General features: G+C 42.0%; 1 protein-coding gene across 7 annotated transcripts in view; it reads right to left on the bottom strand.

Moving 5' to 3' along the window:
* The window catches only part of LOC111245953 (solute carrier family 4 member 11-like), a 424,503-nt gene that overhangs the window by 14,758 nt on the left and 390,589 nt on the right, over positions 1 to 19,156 (bottom strand). For 5 of the 7 annotated variants that reach the window (XM_086981588.1, XM_086981587.1, XM_086981586.1 and 2 more), the window contains 3 exons: positions 10,858 to 10,878; positions 6,174 to 6,252; positions 5,043 to 5,166 (listed from right to left, as the gene is read on the bottom strand). In XM_086981588.1, the coding sequence (XP_086837714.1) occupies positions 5,043 to 5,166; positions 6,174 to 6,252; positions 10,858 to 10,878 (224 nt within the window). The remainder of the gene's footprint in view (positions 1 to 5,042; positions 5,167 to 6,173; positions 6,253 to 10,857; positions 10,879 to 19,156) is intronic. The other 2 variants (XM_022795003.2, XM_086981585.1) reach the window with 2 other exon arrangements.

The following is a 19,156-nucleotide window of genomic DNA, read 5'->3' as shown; positions in this document are numbered from 1 at the left end:
ATTACTGCAACTAAGCTACAATTACGATAGATTTATGTCGAAGTTGAATGTAGGCAAGCAAGGAGGTGCAACAGGTTTAAACTATAACGTTTGCATACGGTCGTACATTAACTATGCCTTTGCTTGACGAAATATTTAGCTACTTTATTAAAAAGTGAAGCGTTCAAATCGACAGCTTAAACAAATGGTAACTCCCTACCTCCATCGTTATACAAATAACTGGCCATTCTGTGACCTGTTATTGTGTTGTACTAAGCATTTAGGTGCGTAACGGTAGCTAAACTGGAACCTACTGCTTTTGCACCAGCTGAAAATATCAGAGGACAGCAATGGTAAAACGAACCACGGGCTTGTGACTCTAGGAAGGATTAGAAAGTTTTTTCGTTGTAAGACCATGATCGACTTATATTCTCACCACAAGCTAAGGTCTGTCAGTATCTAGTGAGAACAGGAGCGATCACAGTGGGTCGAACTAACTGGGCGCCTTCAAAAGCTATGACTGGGATAGCATTTGCGAAGCGTAAAACCACTCCATATACCGTTTCGTGACATTTTGACGGATATCCGTGTTGTGCCGTTGCCGACTGATGGCCCAATCATTCTACGAAGGAACACTGGATTGTCTTGCTACCTCTATCCTTCAGTCCCTTAAAGCCTTGCGCTGCTCTTAAGAGTGAGACGCAACGAGTTATACAGTTTTATAGTTCGACAGAGGTAACGCAAGATTATAGGAACGACGCCCAGCTTTTCTAACGATATCTATTAATGATCTGTTCCATCACAATAGATTTGTCTTAAGGAACAGAGAAATTGCACAGGGTCGTCATCATCAAAGTGTACAGTTAGTGCCACATCCGTATATTTTCACGTGCACCAAATACAAGTACTGAACAAAATAACTTTACAGCTAATATTTGCGGCGCCCAAATGCAATAGATACTTCCAAACACTATGGATGTCATGCTGGCAACCGTACTAAGCTGGCTTCATGCAGTGTTTTACTTTATTACATTGGGCACTAGAAAAGGACAGACGCTGCCCTAGTATAACCAGAGTGTCATCTATTACTGATGATCAATTAAGGGCGGGTACAAATGCCCTTTTTTGTCCTAAGCAGTCAGCGCGCTTAGGTGTTTAGGGTAGCTGTAAAAAGGTACCATACGCACACACATACATGAAAGATCTATGGGCTAAATATCATGCACCTTCAGAATGTTACAGTGGAAACGATCAGTACAAATTTCCGGTTAACGGTGGTTACGGTGAAGCGTTTCGGTCGTAGACCAGAGCTGCCGCATGTTACTGTCACCAGTTGCAGGAAATCAGTGAATAAATAAGGTAAATTGAGTTGACTTACCTCCTGTGGCGTCAGCAGCACGACAGTTGGCGAAATAAACAGAAATCGTTAATCTTAAAGAGCAATGAAACGTACCCCGCCTCCCGCCCACAAGCAATGAGGTATAATGATTAGCTGTGATTAGTACTCCTTAAATGTCTACATTTCTGTTAAAAAAAAGGCTACGTTGTCTATGCACATTGACGATATTGATAGAATATCAATTCATTTTGCATATGACTAAAACATTTTAGTATGACTAAGTATATATATAGTTATTTTGTATGGAGGGGGGCACAATGTTAAGCCTCTAAGCTGATGCGAAGGGCACAGTCGATTGATTACCTTTTACATTGGTTGCAGACTGTTTAGATCTAACCATGTAGCTTCACACGGGGAAAGCCATATTCTAGCATATTTCGCTTAATGTTTTTCAATTTGCCCTGTTCAATAATTATTATCAATAGGTTATATGAATCACTGTATCAGTCTAGTTTTTGTTCCTAGCCCTTGACCGCTCAACTCTTGATCGCGCGTACGATTCATGTTTATCATCCACGAGTTGCATAGAGCGAGGAGAGCAACTGGTATGTGCGATGCTCTTGAGGAACTTCAACGGGTCAGGCGGACTATCGGTATCTACGAAGTAAGAGTTTTGTCCGTTTTTCCCGAAACTCGTGGTCAAAAGCGTAAGACCCAAATTCAATCATGGCTTCTGAGCTTCATTGTCGGCCTTTGATCTCTACCTTTGTCTCTTTTTCCTATAGAGTATCACACAGCAGCTGTTCAGTAAGTAAGTGACTCAAAAGCATTCTCTCGTAAAGCTTAGGATGAAGAATGTCTGCGAGCACGCATTACGAGGTATGACCCAACTCTTTTGCTGTTGGCCACAACGTGACCCAAAAGGTATATCGCGAAAGTTCGCGGTGGGTGGTAGGTGGGGAGGGAGATATATCAAAAGATTGTGTTGTTCTAGTGTATTTATTCAACCCGAATCAAAGAATCAGTTTAAAAAAAGCCAGCGAACACAGCAAAACCCATCGCTTGACCGAGCTAAATTGTTTCCGACATGTTATGCAATAGGCAGAGCTGTACGCCAGATACTACGTGCAGTTTCTGGTCTTCGAGTGACCCCGAAGGATGTTTAGGAGAGGTCAAGCCAAGCATTCGGCTTGCCAAAACTGAATCAAAGGGAGCGTCCGAAGGGGAAGAAGAAGCTTTAGGAATGCTTCTTTCAAAAGGACATCGTCACTTAGTCGAATGTTTTAGAAGACAGTATATAGCCTGACCCAACTTCGGTAGTTTTAACCCTTCAGAGAGTTAGCAAAAATAGTCTCCATGAGAAGTCAAGCTTTTTGAAAACAGTTTCTATCGAGACATGTTACAGATAAACAGCCCACAAAGATGACAACAGAATGTAAAATGTTCTCGCTTGTGCAGAACTAGATTGCGGTATAAAGTGAAGTAAATTTGTGGTCGAATTTAACAGATGCGATTGTATGTACAGCTAAAATGTGTGGGTTAAATTGAAATTGGCCTAGCCATACATTGGTACGGATATTGGGATATGTGACCTTTAGGCCTTCTGAGATAGTGGATGAATATAGCGCTTCTACTTGCACGTTGGTTAGTACATTTGCCAACCATTGAAATCGATCTTTTCGTTTTACTTTCTATTAACAATTATTTTACTATTTTGTATGGTATCTTTCTAGCAGTCCAATACCACACTGCCCTTTGTAAACTGGTTTAATCGAAGAACTCAAGCCGGCGATTAGCGTACTGTTTTTCATTAGCGTACGATCTTCTTCGCAACTCCGATACACGATACAACTCTGTTCATACTTGGCCCCATTAAGTTTTATCTTTTAATCAGCTATCATCTATGGAACGATCTATAAATACTTAACCACCCCGTGCGCACTGCGGTTCTGAAATGAGTTTGAGCTAACGAGAATATTTATCTGAGGTATACGATAAAATGAAAAAAATGTTATTTTAAAGCGTCACAAAGATATTTGTTCACAGGCCAACCTACCGATTCTCAACATTCGTTCAGCATGATGCAGTGACCCAGATGACGATCATATTTACGTGTACAATGATATCATACAAATATATAGATCAAGGTTGATTATGTGCGCTTACGTGTGTGCTACAAAAAGCAAAAGGACTGTTGAAATTCTGCATTTAACATTGTCACTATACAACGACACAGATAACTCTTGCGCCAAAGGTAAGGCAGGCAGTTTCGACAATGCGGTTATCAACTTAGCACCTCTGAAACAACGTTGATTTTAACATAAGTTTTAACAAAATTCGAATGATTTTTTCGCAGTTAGCAAAGAGCAATTCGTCTGCGTCTCACAAGCTAGACGTAAAACACTCTCAATAAAAGAAACACTTGTATGCCTTAGTAACTTCGTTCGGTTCTCTACATCTAGCCAAGTTCTAATTTGCCTATAGCTAATGAATGAATGAATAAGTTACTAAGTTATGAACTAGTTAAGTTTAGAAGGAACATATTGATCGGCAGATAAGTACTTCTAGAAGCTTTAAAAAAAATTCTTGAACTACAAAAATTGTTGTGCGAAATGACTGCCTACTCGGAAAGTGTACTGGTCGTTTCAGGTAGAATTCTCTAAGGTAGTGTAATAGGACGATCGAGCGCTTCTGGGGACAACTATACGTGTCTTATACATACATTAGTACTCTAGTGAATATTTTTCTATGAAGATAAGCTCAGTGGCTTGCCGACTGGGTAACCCAGTGCGCGATTAGTGATAGGAACAAAAGGAGTTCAATAGGATGAAACCTGTATCAATATACATGAATCTTCAATCGATTTCTTCACGACAACTTCTAGCAATAAGCAATGCACGATCACTATTCGAGGTACGCAAATTGGCAAGCTATTTTCGATTAGAATTAACCAGTATCACCACTATCCAGCAAGGAACACTACATAATTTCATTCAACGCAGAACTCAATTTCTTTCGCACCCCTCTATACGTAAAACCCAATCTTTCGAGTATATTATAATAACACGCGCAGCACACATTCGCACGCGTCTACGTGTGCGCGGATTTGTACAAGAATCGTAGAATCGCACCCCTAAGTAGGCATGAGTCGGAAACGCATTGCATGCCCGAAGCGCACCTTTAGGGAACTCCCACTGATGGATCCATTTACTCTAAACCGGTGTGGCCTTTTTTCGCCTTTAAGAATAAATCAGGTTAATTTAGATATTGAATCTGAAAGTCCATCTATTTTTTCGCCTCGGTTCAGATCGTTGGGTGCAAGGGGAGGAAAGCCTCCGGAAGCCAAGGGAAGAATCCAGCTAGTACTGAGTTTATTACTTCTAAAACCTACGCATAATAGTATATCAGTGCAATAATGAGCCGGTGCACATATATAACTAGTATTTCTATTGTCAGACGAAGCAAATCTGACCTACGTATCTGCTTCGTCGTCGGTCCATTTAATTTCGCATTTTTCAGTCCATTAGGCTATACCTAGGAGTACTTTAGTGAGTGACGACAGACCTCTTTAAGCACAACACAACTCGTAGTTAGCAGAATAGAAAACATCGGTTAACAGCCATTTCTACTTTATATATTCTAATTAAGGGCCAAACCGCTGCGACTTAGCCAGCTTCGTCTTATTCTCATCTAGGGCAAATGGAAAAGATACATAAAAGACGTACCGATTTTCCCGGCGGTGTTCGTATCATTGAGCGCCCCAAAGGCGATTGTTGGTAGGAGGCAAGCGAAATAGAGGAAGAAAATCGTGGACACTGTTTTGTAGATCGTTCGGTGTCCCACCACACCTACAGCGCATTTTTATGGAGAAATTATTCATATAATTAGTAAGAGCGTGATGTGTCTGCTCGTTGCTAGGCTTTTGACCTGGAAATCTTTCCCTGCAAATAGCTATGTAGTTAAATAATTGTACTTATTTAGTTGGAAATGGTAATCATTTGTTGTTAGGTAATGTTTAAGACAATTCCAGTGGGTACTAGTCTTCATCTATCGAAGATGGTACTTTGCCCTGTTCGCTTAAGATGACACATTTTTACGGGACCTAACAAGTTAGAATTCAATCCGTCAACTGCATCGTGCATAAAAGCAGCATTAGCTCCAGACTGATTAGATTACGTTTTTTGTATTCATTTTTCATCCAGCTACATACGAGCATTCGAAATAGTAAAGTAGTTTAAGTGAGTACAGACACTTGATCTGTGCCCTTAAAAGCGACACCAAGCTTCTATCGCTTCCGGACACGCCGGAGCCGTCATGTCAGCTAGGCGACATGGCCAAAAAATAGCAGAAGTAGCAGAGGCTGAAACGTTATTTACTAAGATCTTTTTCAGTTGCCCATGGCCCAATTGACAAGCCGTGTGAAGCATTGTCGCTTCCCGATCATGGTAATGCAATAATGTGTTTAGCTCGCGATTTGTAGGCCGAAAATTTGAAAGCGAATGCACCTTTTACGTTGATGAAGCCTCGATAGCTGTATGGTTAATGGATGTTTCTGTTTTGATAGATAAACCAAGTTTCAGTATCGTGTATTAAAAACGAAGACACAAGAATAAATCTGAGGCGATTTGTGCTGACTTCAGCTCTGATGCATTTTTGTGTTCTATATGAACGGATTCATTTTTGCCATCTCTGCTGTAACCTCTGTACATGTCTACTGTACAATTGTACATTCGGTGGAATTGGCACCGTTTGAAGTGCTTGTTTATCACTACTAGAATCATACGAGTAATTATTAGTATTATCAATAATCCTAGTAATACATTTAGCTAGTTAAATATTACAGAATACATCCTACCGTCGATGTAGTCGGAGACGTAATGGGCGAGTCGACGGCGGATATCGTCGTACAGGCCTTGGCCTATGATGCATTTTCTCTGCAAGGCCAAGGAGCACAAAAAAATATCGAAAACGCAACAGAAAAGCATCGATTCACAACAACAACAGCAACAAAAACAGAAACGGGAACGCAATCACAAAAACAAAAAGATGGCATGTATCCAATAAATTAGATCGATCAGTCGCACGTATGTAGGTCGCATGAGGAGACACACGATAGGACCCATAAAACAAGACGAGAAAGCAGGAGCCAAACAGACAGAACAGACAGGTATCGTTAGTTATACGTCGACGGCGTGTCCAGCTTGAATGCTGAACATTGCTTAGTATAATATATGGAACACGATACACCTGCTAATTTTTAGTGACTCACGTGCTTCGAGTAGGTTATTGCTGAAGTGGGCTATTTTGAGGCGCGCTTACCATACGAAAAGTATTGTTTATTTATGTAAGTCGTGGGTAAATGCTACAAACAGATAGGATTTCGATTGTAGCATATACAGCTTGACAGATTTGACATTGACAAAAGGAGAATGAGCCAAGCGAAGCTGCTCAGGAGCAAATTTCTCCTGCCCCTGTTTTCCTTTTGATTCACTGGAGCCGTGAGGAACGACTACGGAGTGCATCCTTGCCTGATTTGGAAGTTTCTACTAAGTTCACAAAGAGGGCTTGAGGGGAGTGGGACGTAATGAGTCTACGCGACGTGAAGGTTGATTTGAGATTGTAACGATTTGGCGACAATTGCAAGTAGTTTAAAATGAGGCAATCCAATATCATTAGCTATGTCTATTCTTAGCTTAATTGTAGCAGCGTCACACGGAATATGTACGCTTCATAAATCGGCTCTTCATATGTTGCCTTAAAATTTGCTTAGGGATATGGGACGGCAAATGTATACACACGCAGTGTTGCGTACTGAAATATCTAATTTTTGTCTAATTAGACTGAAATCCGTTTGGAATAATTGCTCCAGAAGGGTGCTCTACCTTATAGTTAATATATTTAATTTCATGACGTCTTTGTACAGTATCTCTGTCCGATGTGACACACCTTCGTAATGCATTGGCTTCGGTATGAAGCTAGAGCTCCACACCTGCATACGCTCCGTGCGGCCACGAAAGTTACAGAATTGAGCCGTGTCGCAACTCCCGTAACGGACGCAGAAGGGTAGATCTTGCAACATACAATCGTGCAGTCTAAGATCCAAGCTGCTCTATGATCTAGATGGATCGACATGGCGATTCAGCTCGCCACCGATTATGACTTCTCTATACTACAGATCTACGCTACGTCAGAGTTACTGGATAGAGATAATTTTAGCCGCAGCTTCCTAGCCTCGAGAACGCACCAGAGTCATTGGTTCATTTAAATGAATCGTACTAAATTAAATGCTGGCTCCCAAAGGAACATTCGGTATGTTTGCAGGCAATATTCAGCCAAAGGCTTCAACGAAAGGGAAGCAGCTCTTATATATAGGGTCATAAGGCTATTTTATGCATAAGGCATTTTTGCTTCTATCTTTACTGCTATACGAATTATATACAATAATATGAATCGGGCCAATTATTTACCGAGATATTGATTTTGAATGATGAATAGGAACATTGTAATATTCCATAGATAGGACAGGCATTAGGGTGCACGTTCTAAACTAGTCTGGGAGGAAGGATCTATAAATTTTATTTCCAATGGCGTTTATGCTCGCTTCTGCTTAAGTAACTGACAGTTGTGGACGAATAGCGCAATTGAACATATAAATATTAAAGGCAACCGGAACGTTTCTCTATCGAATAACTCTTATAGCAGTGCTTCAGTCAGTCACGAGTTAGAAAATCTGTGAAAATTACTCGAGTGCTCAGCATTGTCGCAGTGGCATTGATGAAGCACGCAGAGCTGAGGCAGCGTTTAACTATAAACCTCAACAGGATAGTAGCGCCTAGTGGATTTTTCAGTTCACTCAATATAATGAGGTATGTGCATATTGCCATGGTTTGGGCATGCCCATTTTCTGTTGTTGTTATCGGTCACGAATGCAAATTCTTGACCCACTGTCGTTCATCAGCTCTTTTCTGCTGCCCTTATCCGAGAAGCCATCTTCACAATTGTATCCGACCGCTATGGACAGCCGCTCTTTTCGCTGTTGGTGAGCGTACTTACTGAACGTACCTAATATTCGTTGTCATTGTAGCCGAGAAAATTTGTTCTCTGCTGTTATATTTGATATATGTTTTAAGGTAAAAAGAACCAGTGTAGAAAGACGTTGTCCACGTTCTGGCTAGCTGATTGACCTTTGTGCAATAAAAATGCTTTTCTACATACAAAAATGCCCTAATTTTTGGCGTCCGACATTAATATTACTAAGCATTATTTCCAATAGTAGTTCCCTTGCAGTAAAAAACGAAGTTTGTTTACACCAGACTTCAAAGCTGGTGTGCCCCTAGAATAAGTAGATAATCACACTGCCTCCGTATCATTTTACGATGACAGAGGCCCGTCAACGATAAATTGTATTTAGAAACGACATGCCCAGCTTATTTAGCTTGGGAAAAAAGAGTCGACTGAGACTTCAGAATAGCGTTTCGACCCTCTGAGAAATTGGTCAACAGTGGCCGTGTTACGCGTCCGGACGCTTTTAGCTAGGACTCGAGATAGACGAACGAAAATGTATTTTTTAAATTATTAGTTCGTTGCGGACTGAAAATAAGATTATTCGATAGAGACTATCGACGAAAAATGTCCTAGAGTAGAGATATTTCTTTTTATATGGGACAGATAACGTTGGCTTATAGAAAAAAGCAAAATTCCGCTAGACATTTTTTAATAAAATATCTAAATGTCTTCCGTTTTTATTGGATTATAGTTGGCTGGTTGTTTTTTTTTTTTTCTTTATAATTTATGGCTAAATGACTGGATGTCCTAAAGCAGTTAAATGTCAAAACTTGGTCCATCCCAAATCTCTTCATAAGCAGATGTAAAAGAATATCGAGACGTCGGCTTAAATACGAGCACTGGCATTTATCTAATCATTCACAAAGTCAGGTTCAAAAGCTTATCGATGGTGCCCATTATATTTCGCGACCATTACAAATGTATGATTTAAGGTACACATAATGGCGATTGACAGCTGATACTCAACCGTGAATTCCCTCTGTCGTCTGTTATTAAACGAAAAAAGCTCTGTACTCAACGTCCGGCTCTACGAATCGCTGATAGCCGTCATGCTATTAACGTTCAGCATATCGCTTTATGTGAGAGATTTGAATAAAGCTAATTTTAATACTGAAGTAGGACTGCCTTGTTCACAGGCCAATGGACCGGCCCAGTGCTCCAACATCTGTCACACTGCTGGACGAGCGAAACCTGCGCTAGAACTAAATGTACGGTTTATGTATCAGGCATAGATTTCGTCCCTCAGTCGGCTCAGAAGACGTGACTTTTGGCACTTATCGAGTGACAACATAGTTAGCAGACCAGGAGCAAGTTCCATAACAGCCTACGTACTTTCGTCGTCTACGAACAGACGTCCAGCTACAAGTGGCTCCTTTTATTTGACATTTGCTAGGCCTTTTTTTATTGGATGTACCAAACTATCCTGAAACAATACGGCAGACTTTAGAAAAAACTCTAGAACTCAGCCATGTAGAATTATATGTGTGGCATTGAAGTGTCTATAAATATGTTTCTGTTGGTAAAGATTATAGATGTTCTAGTAAAATGTCTTTTTTTTTTTAATTGTTGGGACAGAACGTACTTGTCCGCTCACCAACCCTTGCACCCTCGTCAAATGTCCCGAAAACAGATTACCCGTCTGTCCTTATGAAATTTGCTTGTAAATCGACTCAATATGCTGGAGGCCATGTATATACTTGTCGTTATAATGCGTGTACTCCAACATGTAAAAGTTTATAACGTACTAATTTTCGCACAGTGTACGATTGTTTGTAGTGTTAGCGTAGCTATGGAACGGTAAGTGTTATTCATGGCGTTGTCTGAAAAAGCGTCTTTGTCTGACAACGAATATTGCTGAGCGGGTGCAATTGACGGCGTATGCCACGGGAATGTGAAGGCAGGACACGTCGCCTTGTCAAACCCATTGTTACAAATTCAGTCTGTGAAGGGAGCGGTGAGGTTAGCAATATAATAAGGAGACGTCGAGGTGCGGGATATCGGTATGCATGATATAGCTGAACTAGTTCCGCTTGACTGATGCTAGGTAAAAGCAATTGTTGCAACAGTTGCCATGGTATATTGCGCGTTCTCGAACGCTGGCGATTAGTTTAGAAAGTATTGAAGAAGGAACAATGAATAGACCATTAGAGAAAAACTGACTGACGATGCGACAGTGTCAAACTAAAATGGACTGGTGTATGGTGATGGGTGATCGGCAAAGATACATAGGGAAAATGATCTATGGATGAAAAGGAAAAGAATAATAATAATAATAATAATTAATTGTTGTTAAATCGGACGCGCGCGCAATTGAATTATTCGATTGACTGGTTGGTAAGCTCTTTTTTATTCATTACATTTTGCAGGTTTCCGATTCTTTTTTTTCTTATGCTATTTTTTCTCTTTTTGCTGATGATTCTAATGAAGGTGCCGAGCTTCTGAGGTTATCGTTCGCGGACGTCCTCGAGGCTCACCTTTCGCCGCCTTCGTGCTGGCTGTACCAACGAAATCGCGATCGACGTACATCAAATCGTCGATCATCATCGTCGTCGTCAGCATCATCAGCGTCATGAACGAATACGTTGAAAGTAGTGGTTGTGGATGTTGTTGGGGGTTGTTCGTTACGTATTCATCGGTAGAACGTGACGGTAGTAGTTGTCGAAATTCATTCAATCGTTGATAGGTGATTCGTGTGGTGATTTCGTGGACGCGCGAAGGGTGCAGAGCAAGTCGAAGAGATATATGTAGTTGTGGTGATGAAATCGAAGTAAATGGAGACACAGGCAACAGATATATATATATATATAACCAAGCGTCAGAGGAGACTTACCTACGCTCTCGTTCCCATCACGTAGACGGGCTACCACGAAGACTCATCATTATTAGTACTGTCATTATTATTACTATTATAACCTGGCCTTGTTTGGTCAACGGTTTATACGGCTCGGCTGATCTAACTTTTTCTTTTTGCGAACATTTATTTATTCATTTGGATTTTGAGGCAAAGTATGACCATCAAGAAAAGGTGCGCTGACCAACTGCTATCAACACTCATTGTGTGTGTCCTTATCAATATTTTCACCTTCGTTATGTGATAGCGATGATAGCATACACAAATGTACGACTGGTCAAAAAATACGTGTAGAAGCAACTTATAGCTGCTTCGAAATCCTTTCTCTCTACCTATCGAAAATACTATGTAGAGCCTGATATACAACGAAACACAACTTAAGTTAGGTATTTAAAAACGTTGATAGGATAGGCTAAACGTAAGAAGCTAAAGCTACCGCGTTATTGTTGCACCTTTTTTTCGCTTTGTTATTGCCGCAGTGACGTTTCGTCTGCACCCGTTTCTGCTATTCAGATGCTATTTGCGCTTTACTAATCAACTGGGTTCTACCTATTTTTCTAGTGGAACACGCAATTCGAACTTTAGCTATTTGAAGGCCCTGTCAGGCCTCAGCACGGTCAGTGGTTGCTAATCTTTGACACAATTATACCAACGCTAAAAGAAGCCAATATATAAGTAAATATTAATAAAGTAAGTAGATACGATTTATACATGCATGAAGATACAATGTCATCTATTTTCAGTATTCTATGCCTATTCAAGTATGATTCGTTAGAAAGGATCTGAAAATCGGACTGTAACAGCTTATTTTTGATAGGACCTTCCTGCTTTCGATCTATGCTAGCAGACTGATGAACTCGCTGCGAGAATAACTAGTATTTATATTTTCCTCAGACGTAAGCATGATATTGCTTCTACCTAACAGAAGCTATCATACAAGCCTCGTTTGCTTCAAACACGTTTAACCAAGTAAGGCTTGTATGATAACTTATTTGCGATAATCTTGAGCCTACCTTAATCCTACTTTCTGGAACTCAAGAAAACTGCACTGACGCAAACGATTCATCATTTAGATCGGCAATATCCGCAATGATGATATTTTCCCAAGAAGTCCAACTTCGTTGTCAGTCGTATGATACCCTGTCACTTTATTTCGAGCTGACTTAATTTGGTGTTTCGAACATTAAATAGGGCGAAACAAATGGCCCATATATTTAAGTGTTGAATAATTAAAAATGGTGCTACTATGATACTTCGACTTTTACATGCGGTATCGCCGGTAGGCATCCAATCTATTAGACGGCTGACTTTCAACACGAAATGTACCGTGTGTCCGTCTATGGCCGGGTTTCGAATCTAGACTACAATGTACCTTTAAAATATAATCCCAGCTTTGTGTCTTTCACAGCCGGTTATTTAGGCAATGCTGTTGTTGCAGGGGCCGGAGTTTGATAAAGATTCCGAAATTTTCTCTATATCTATTAATATTATCTATGACTCTCACGTGTTACACTATCACAATGAAATATCGCACTTGATTCGAATAAAGACCTTAAAAATCATCATACTTGAGGGTTTGGCCATGTCTGCAAGTATTCCAAAAAATTATAAAATATATAAAACGATGTTACGCGGTTATTGAGCATCCTGTCGACGAAGCATCCATTCAAATAATACCGCCTTGGACAATGCCAAGCAATAGGTGCCCCAGCAAGCGCGTAATTAGCAGTCTAGCTCGATATTGAAACAAATGAACACGCGGAATGTTCTTGGTTTTCTGCGTACATACTAGCTCACATATTTAGCTCTTTTTATACAGCGAAGCTTTTCTTTCGATACGTTTCGACAACGCATATCGATGCATGATAAGGCGATTGCTTTGTACCGCTGCTACGATTTGAATATTTGGCAGGCGCCACTTCTGCAAGAGGAGCGATGATTAACTTCTTCCGATCTGTCGTCATTGGTGTTGCAACGGGCCGCTTACGCTATATTTAGTCATTCGCACGATATATTGGTGTGTATGTGAGTTCCAAGAGAATGGAGGAGTAAGTGGAGGGGAGGCGGCATTGGAAGAGTTCTGCGGGGTTCTGAGGATAATTGGAGTCAAATTGCTTGCGCCGCCCTGGGGCGAACGACGGCCACTACCAGCCTGACGCGCATACATACATACACACATACGTATATGACGTAGGACTTAAAGAGCAAGACGTGGAGCCATAGGCGGTTGCTAGAACGGGACATGGGATGGACACCCAAGAGTGTAAGTGACTAGGAGGCCAGGTTTGTCCCTTGTTTTGCTCCACAGTTACTGGACACTGCTGGCGATAGCACTGAGAGGCAGCAGTTGTGGTGGGCTGGTCGTCTGGCATCGAAAGGCCGCACAGCCAAATGCCCTGTGGGCTAACCACTAAGGAAAAAAATAAAGCAGGCTGCTAGTGAAAAAAGGAAGGCGTCCTGGCTGGCTAGGATTCGTTTAAGGTTTCGCACGATCGAGCCGCGCCAGTTTAACACATCGCGCTAAGACCGGTTCGCCGTCTCGGCAAAGCCGGAATAAACGGACGGCTCACTCGTAGAGTAGCTTCGATTAGAACTGTAATATCAGCCTGAATGGGAATTCGTGCAGAAAACTAGTGAAAGGCACAACCGCTATTGTGAGCTGTGCACTGGACTTAACTACCCGCCCCTTGGTGGGAACCATGTCTGAGCACTCTGCTGACTGACATTTACTTAGTACCTAATGAATGACCGAATCCGATGGGGTTCCACCTATAACTCGACCCATCCAATGACCCGTAATATTACAACGAGGATAGGACCAGCTGCAACATCGCAGGCTGATCACTTGTTCATAGGATATTGCTTCGTTGCTTATGGGTGTCGTGCGGTGATCGCGTCCATTGCCTCAAGACGAAGCAGAACAGTTTGAGAATAAACAACAATCAGGAAAAAATAAATGAAACGAAAAGCGTAGAGTTTAAGGCAAAGCTTCAATTTGAGCATGACCGATCAACTTATGCATGACTGCATCGCTTTGCCATTGAGTTGGCAGTAGATGCTGGTCACTTTATTGCTGGAACCTGATTTGAAGAAATATGTCATCGAACAAGACTTTGAGTTACAGACAGGACAAGTCCTTCATCGAAAGGGCCACTTCGCCTGACAGTTGGCTTTACCACTACTACTGGCGCCGTACGGGGATGCCGTTCGTCGTCGAAGGATGTCGGTCCTAACATACGACATGTGTATTCACTGTGTATAGCGGGTGCATCGTAACTTTCTAAGTTGTGAGATTGTCACAGGCTATTTTTCGATGTCGGATATTCGACGATTAAAGCACTGGCCACATTATTGTAAAACTGTCAGTGATCAAGCAGTCTTCTTCCGAATTTCGTTATCAGCCGAGAATGAAATAATGGTACAGTCGAGTTTGATAACAAGGACAAGGGTCTACAAAACCTTAGCGGAGCTCTTTTTTTTCTTTTTGTATAGGCTAAGGGTTTTGATTCCGAAACGACTAACGTTTCTTAAGATCATTCCTATGTCGAATTTGTCCTTCGTGCTGTCAAATCTATTAAACCTTGATCTTGCCTAGAGTCTCTTGTTAATCACTCTCATGGTATGCTATCTCATTTTGTCTGTCAAAATGGTGCTGATACCGCGATAAAGACGACCACCATGGAAGGAAGCTTCGGCGAAACTTACGTATGTGTTATTAATACACATATTTATGGTGAGACAGTCGCTATATTGGCGCGAATAGAAGCATATTCTCGAAACATCCTGAGCACGAATCGAACTGAAAATATTATACCTTAATAGCCCGATTTATATTTTACGTTTCTTAACGCGCTCATTAGATAACTTGTTATGTTCCTGGACAGAGAGCTAGCTAGTGCTATGCAAGTCTAACTCTGAATTGACAGTTGATCTAAGAATACCGTGAACTTCATAACTTAATAGAGCCAAAAAAGAGTCTACACTGGATATGGCTCTCTATTGTTTATGTTATTGATACGTTGAAGAGTTTTGCTGCATGCACTTAGCGTCTTCTTAGATAGTTACAATGCGAAGCATCCAAAGCAAAATCCCAACAATATTCGTATTATTGCTACTAATACTGATTGGGTTGGGTCCGTTCGGTATGGTCAAAAACACCATAGCCAGCTTTAGAGTAGAGAGCGGATTCGTCTTTACCCTAATGATCTTTGCGAGTTTCTTCTCCTGTTTCTGCTGGATTGTAGCGGATTAACAAGGCCCGCTAAAGGTTAGCGAGAGCTCGAATGGTAAGGTGAGCGACCAGTTCTCGAAATTCTCTACGTCGATCTTCCTCATAGCCACAGTCTTTGCCAACGACTTCTTTCAAGGAAGGCCATTCATTGAATTGGTCTTTTCTTGACGCGTACTTTCTGCTTCTTTTTTTCGTTTATCTTGTCTTTTGTTTATTCGAAAGCTAGCAGGGTCATTTGGGTCTAGCGGCAGTTCGCGAACAAGTACGGTAGTGGATCGGTGACAATCCTTCTCATAGACCTTTTTCTTGAGACCACCTCATCGCACGACACAGTGTCGAAACGATGACGACAGATCGACGAAGATGAGACGACTGCTTAAACGCCATATACGGACATCGAAGTCCACTGCCCGTCGCCAAGAATAATCGTATTTGGGGAGCATCTATCGCTTCATTTAAAATGACTCGAATAAATTGATGTGTTTATGTGCGAACCCAATGCAGTTCATAGAATACTTTCTGCCGCCGCTGAGCTGTTCCGCGGATGAGCCTCTGTATCATGTATGACGCGACATCCGAAGCACTGGTAAAGACGAGGCAGGAGCTAATAAGTATTAAGCAGTAAGTCGTGGGGCTTGAGGAGTGGGGGAGCACATAAAAGAGAAAGCGACGGCGATTTAATAGTTTTTCAATCTAAAATAGGTGGTCCTTCGACGTTCGACGGGTGAGAATGGGTTGACAGGCCTGCTTAGTGTCCTCTCTGGGTTTTCCCATTCGAAAAGACGTTTGCTCAAGGAGTCGAAAAAAAACGGGAAACGAAGAAAAGAGTCTAATCGCTACCGCTCCGCGCCGTTCTGTCTGTAAGTGTGTGGCTTATCATTAAATTTTGTCCACTCCCGTTCCTTTTCCCTTACGTTTTCACCCCCCCCCCCCCCTCTCGTTCTTTCTTCTCGCGTCTTGCTCCTGTGTCTTTGGTTTCCTTCACACAGCAAACCCGATTTTTCTCCTCTGACTCCGTCTGACCCAAGCTGAGACTAAGCTATAGCATTATACGACAACAACGACGGCAGCAATAAAATCTTGTGACGAAAGCGACGAACACAGTTGAAGAACTGAAGTGTTGAGGATGAAGCAGACGGAGTAAAGGGTGGGTCGAATCGCGAATGTCGAGTCTCGAGCCGTCGTCGTTTCCATCGTCGCACTCACCCTTGGGCGTCTGAAATAACGGGTGGTATGTGGTGACTAAAGATTCCGTAAAGGGGCTGAATGGAGTATCTGGAAGACGCAAAGCAGCGAACTCTGCCATGAACGTTACAGCCAAGGTCGGTCGAGCAGCCAGGAGATTCACTGAGTATGCTTATCGAGCTAAACAGGACCAGCCCTTTTTCCTCGGCTTCGATTCAAAATGAAGTCAAGATTGATTTTATGCGAGTGTGGCTGGGACTGTGCGCGCTGTGCTACCGCTATAAAGCGTGTTCGAGCTTCGCTCTACCCTACGACTCAATGTCACAACATCCAGTTGCACTCGACCCGATTCTCTATATCGATGATTGCGGATGGAAGCCACCCTCATCACAGCTGAACGGCAAGCAAACAGCCTGACAAATCGCACACGATTGCTGGCGCTGTACCCTAGCAAGTAAGAAAACCTTTGGCTTTCTACGAAGAGATCTTCTACTGTAAAAAAATAGCAGAACTAGAACTGTTTTAGCGAACTTGGTATTCGTTGCCGATACGCTCCGCTATGATTGTATTAGGTGCAATATGGTTCTCATGATCTCATGCAACTTGAAATAACCAGGAGAAGAGTTTTTCTATACTTATCAATAAATGCCTTTTATATTTATGTAAGGTATTAAGGCCAGCCTCTCGTTGTCATGTAAATAGCCGTTAACTTTTTTAAAAACTATAATCAACGACAAAGATCGCATGCCTGAACAGTAAAAGCTCCGAACTGACATTAGCCTCCACTGTAGATAACGTGTTCTTATTAATTAGACCAGATACAGCTGCCCAATTAAAAAAAAAGTCCATCTGACGTGTGTTCGTTGCCTTAAAAGAGTTGTTGACGCGAAATAGATGCGAAAAAGGCCTCGTTTGACTGCAAAGTGAGTATTCTTCTGAAGCGGTGGGTAACTTGCCATAGTGGGCTTTGCAACTTGTCCTCTCCGAACACTTTCTTTAGAAAGTACAATTTCTTGGTCAAACAGTTCAGCCTCATTTTCATGCATTTTCGTCGGCTACTGACTTGAACCGAGCTCTTTGCAAATGCGTACACGACTTCACCTATAAAGAGCACTTGGCGCTCTGTTGAGGGCCACGACGGAGAGACAGAACTACTCGAGTGAGCTGTTATTCCCTATCCTCGCTTCATCATCGCGGGCAAACTCCAATTTCTTTACATTCAACTACGCCACGACATCTCTCGCTAGGAGGCAATGCCACTTGTAATATCTATTCAAACATTATGAGTTCTTGTCGTTTTAATACTTTACTCGCGCAGGCCTTCAGCTTAACTATCGAGTTTAGCAGAGCGCGTGAGTACCGACTGCTAGGCCGGTGAGTTGTTCGGGGATCTAGCGAGGAATATGCCTCATTGTCCTCAAACCAACCCCTGTAAGAGTATCGTGTAGAAGATGTCCGCCGTAGAGCCTCTCAGGCACTCGATGCGCTAAGCGTTTTATTTGCTCTCCGTTTTGTGGCTGATTTCGAAAGAACTAGCCGGAAGGAACCGTGTGTTCTGCCCGCCTACTCATTTAAGCTTAGTCGAATTGAAATATCCGAATACAGCAAAATAGCTATTAACAGGGCGGCCCTTTGTAAGCCCGGACTACATCTTCACGTACAGAAAGGAAGCAAGGGGCAGACCAAAATCTACAAGACTATAAGAATAAGTTACTGAAGGAGAATCTCTTGAGTATACCTGACCTACGAGCAGTCTGACCGGCCACCATGCCGTACCGCTGGATCGATGTATGGCCTGACGGACCCCAAATCACTTCAACCTCAACCAACCAGCATACATCCCCCAACTGTACGCTGCACTTGACATTAAAGTCGATCGATATAACCGCTACTGCCTTCATTCTCTTGTGTCCGATTGGATCAACTGGTTCGTCTCCCTTCTGAGTGTGTCTTCTGTATTCTTTTCAGTCTTGGGCATCTTGTTTGGCGTCAGAAGTTGGTCTCCAGTAGGCTGATGGGAACTAGTGAGTGACTCTTCGGGGTCCACCAACTAAAACCTATTAGCTAAGCGCTGGCAATGACGTCACGTGCGAGGCGGACGGGCTACTTGTCACCTGCCTACGTTTTATTTGAATGAAGCGTTGTACTCAGCAGAGAGACGAAGCAAGCCGTTGCAGCTGGCCGTCGTTATAGCTGCTGGTGTCTTTTCAACAAAGGCATGTATTGGCTTAACATTCTATTCCAATATTTGACCTCGGTAGCCGTCCTAGGAGTTCTGGGCAGTGGTAAAGTTATATAAAGGAAAGTAACGATCGGCTATGTATACACCTCACTTAAAGGTGCGTTTTTACATGCTTTCTTAAAAGTCAACGTTGTAAGGTTGATGTTATATAGAGCAAAGCTGTGTGGATCATCCGCTTATTTTACTGAGAAATTCGACCTGATTATATAACATGCTGAATCCACTCGACAGAATGATTTTAGCCACTTGGGGCAAATGGTAAAT

Source organism: Varroa destructor, unplaced genomic scaffold (genome assembly GCF_002443255.2).
Source record: "Varroa destructor unplaced genomic scaffold, Vdes_3.0 BEIS01000002.1, whole genome shotgun sequence".
NCBI classification, from domain to species: domain Eukaryota; kingdom Metazoa; phylum Arthropoda; class Arachnida; order Mesostigmata; family Varroidae; genus Varroa; species Varroa destructor.
This window is presented reverse-complemented; position numbering and strand designations above follow the sequence as displayed.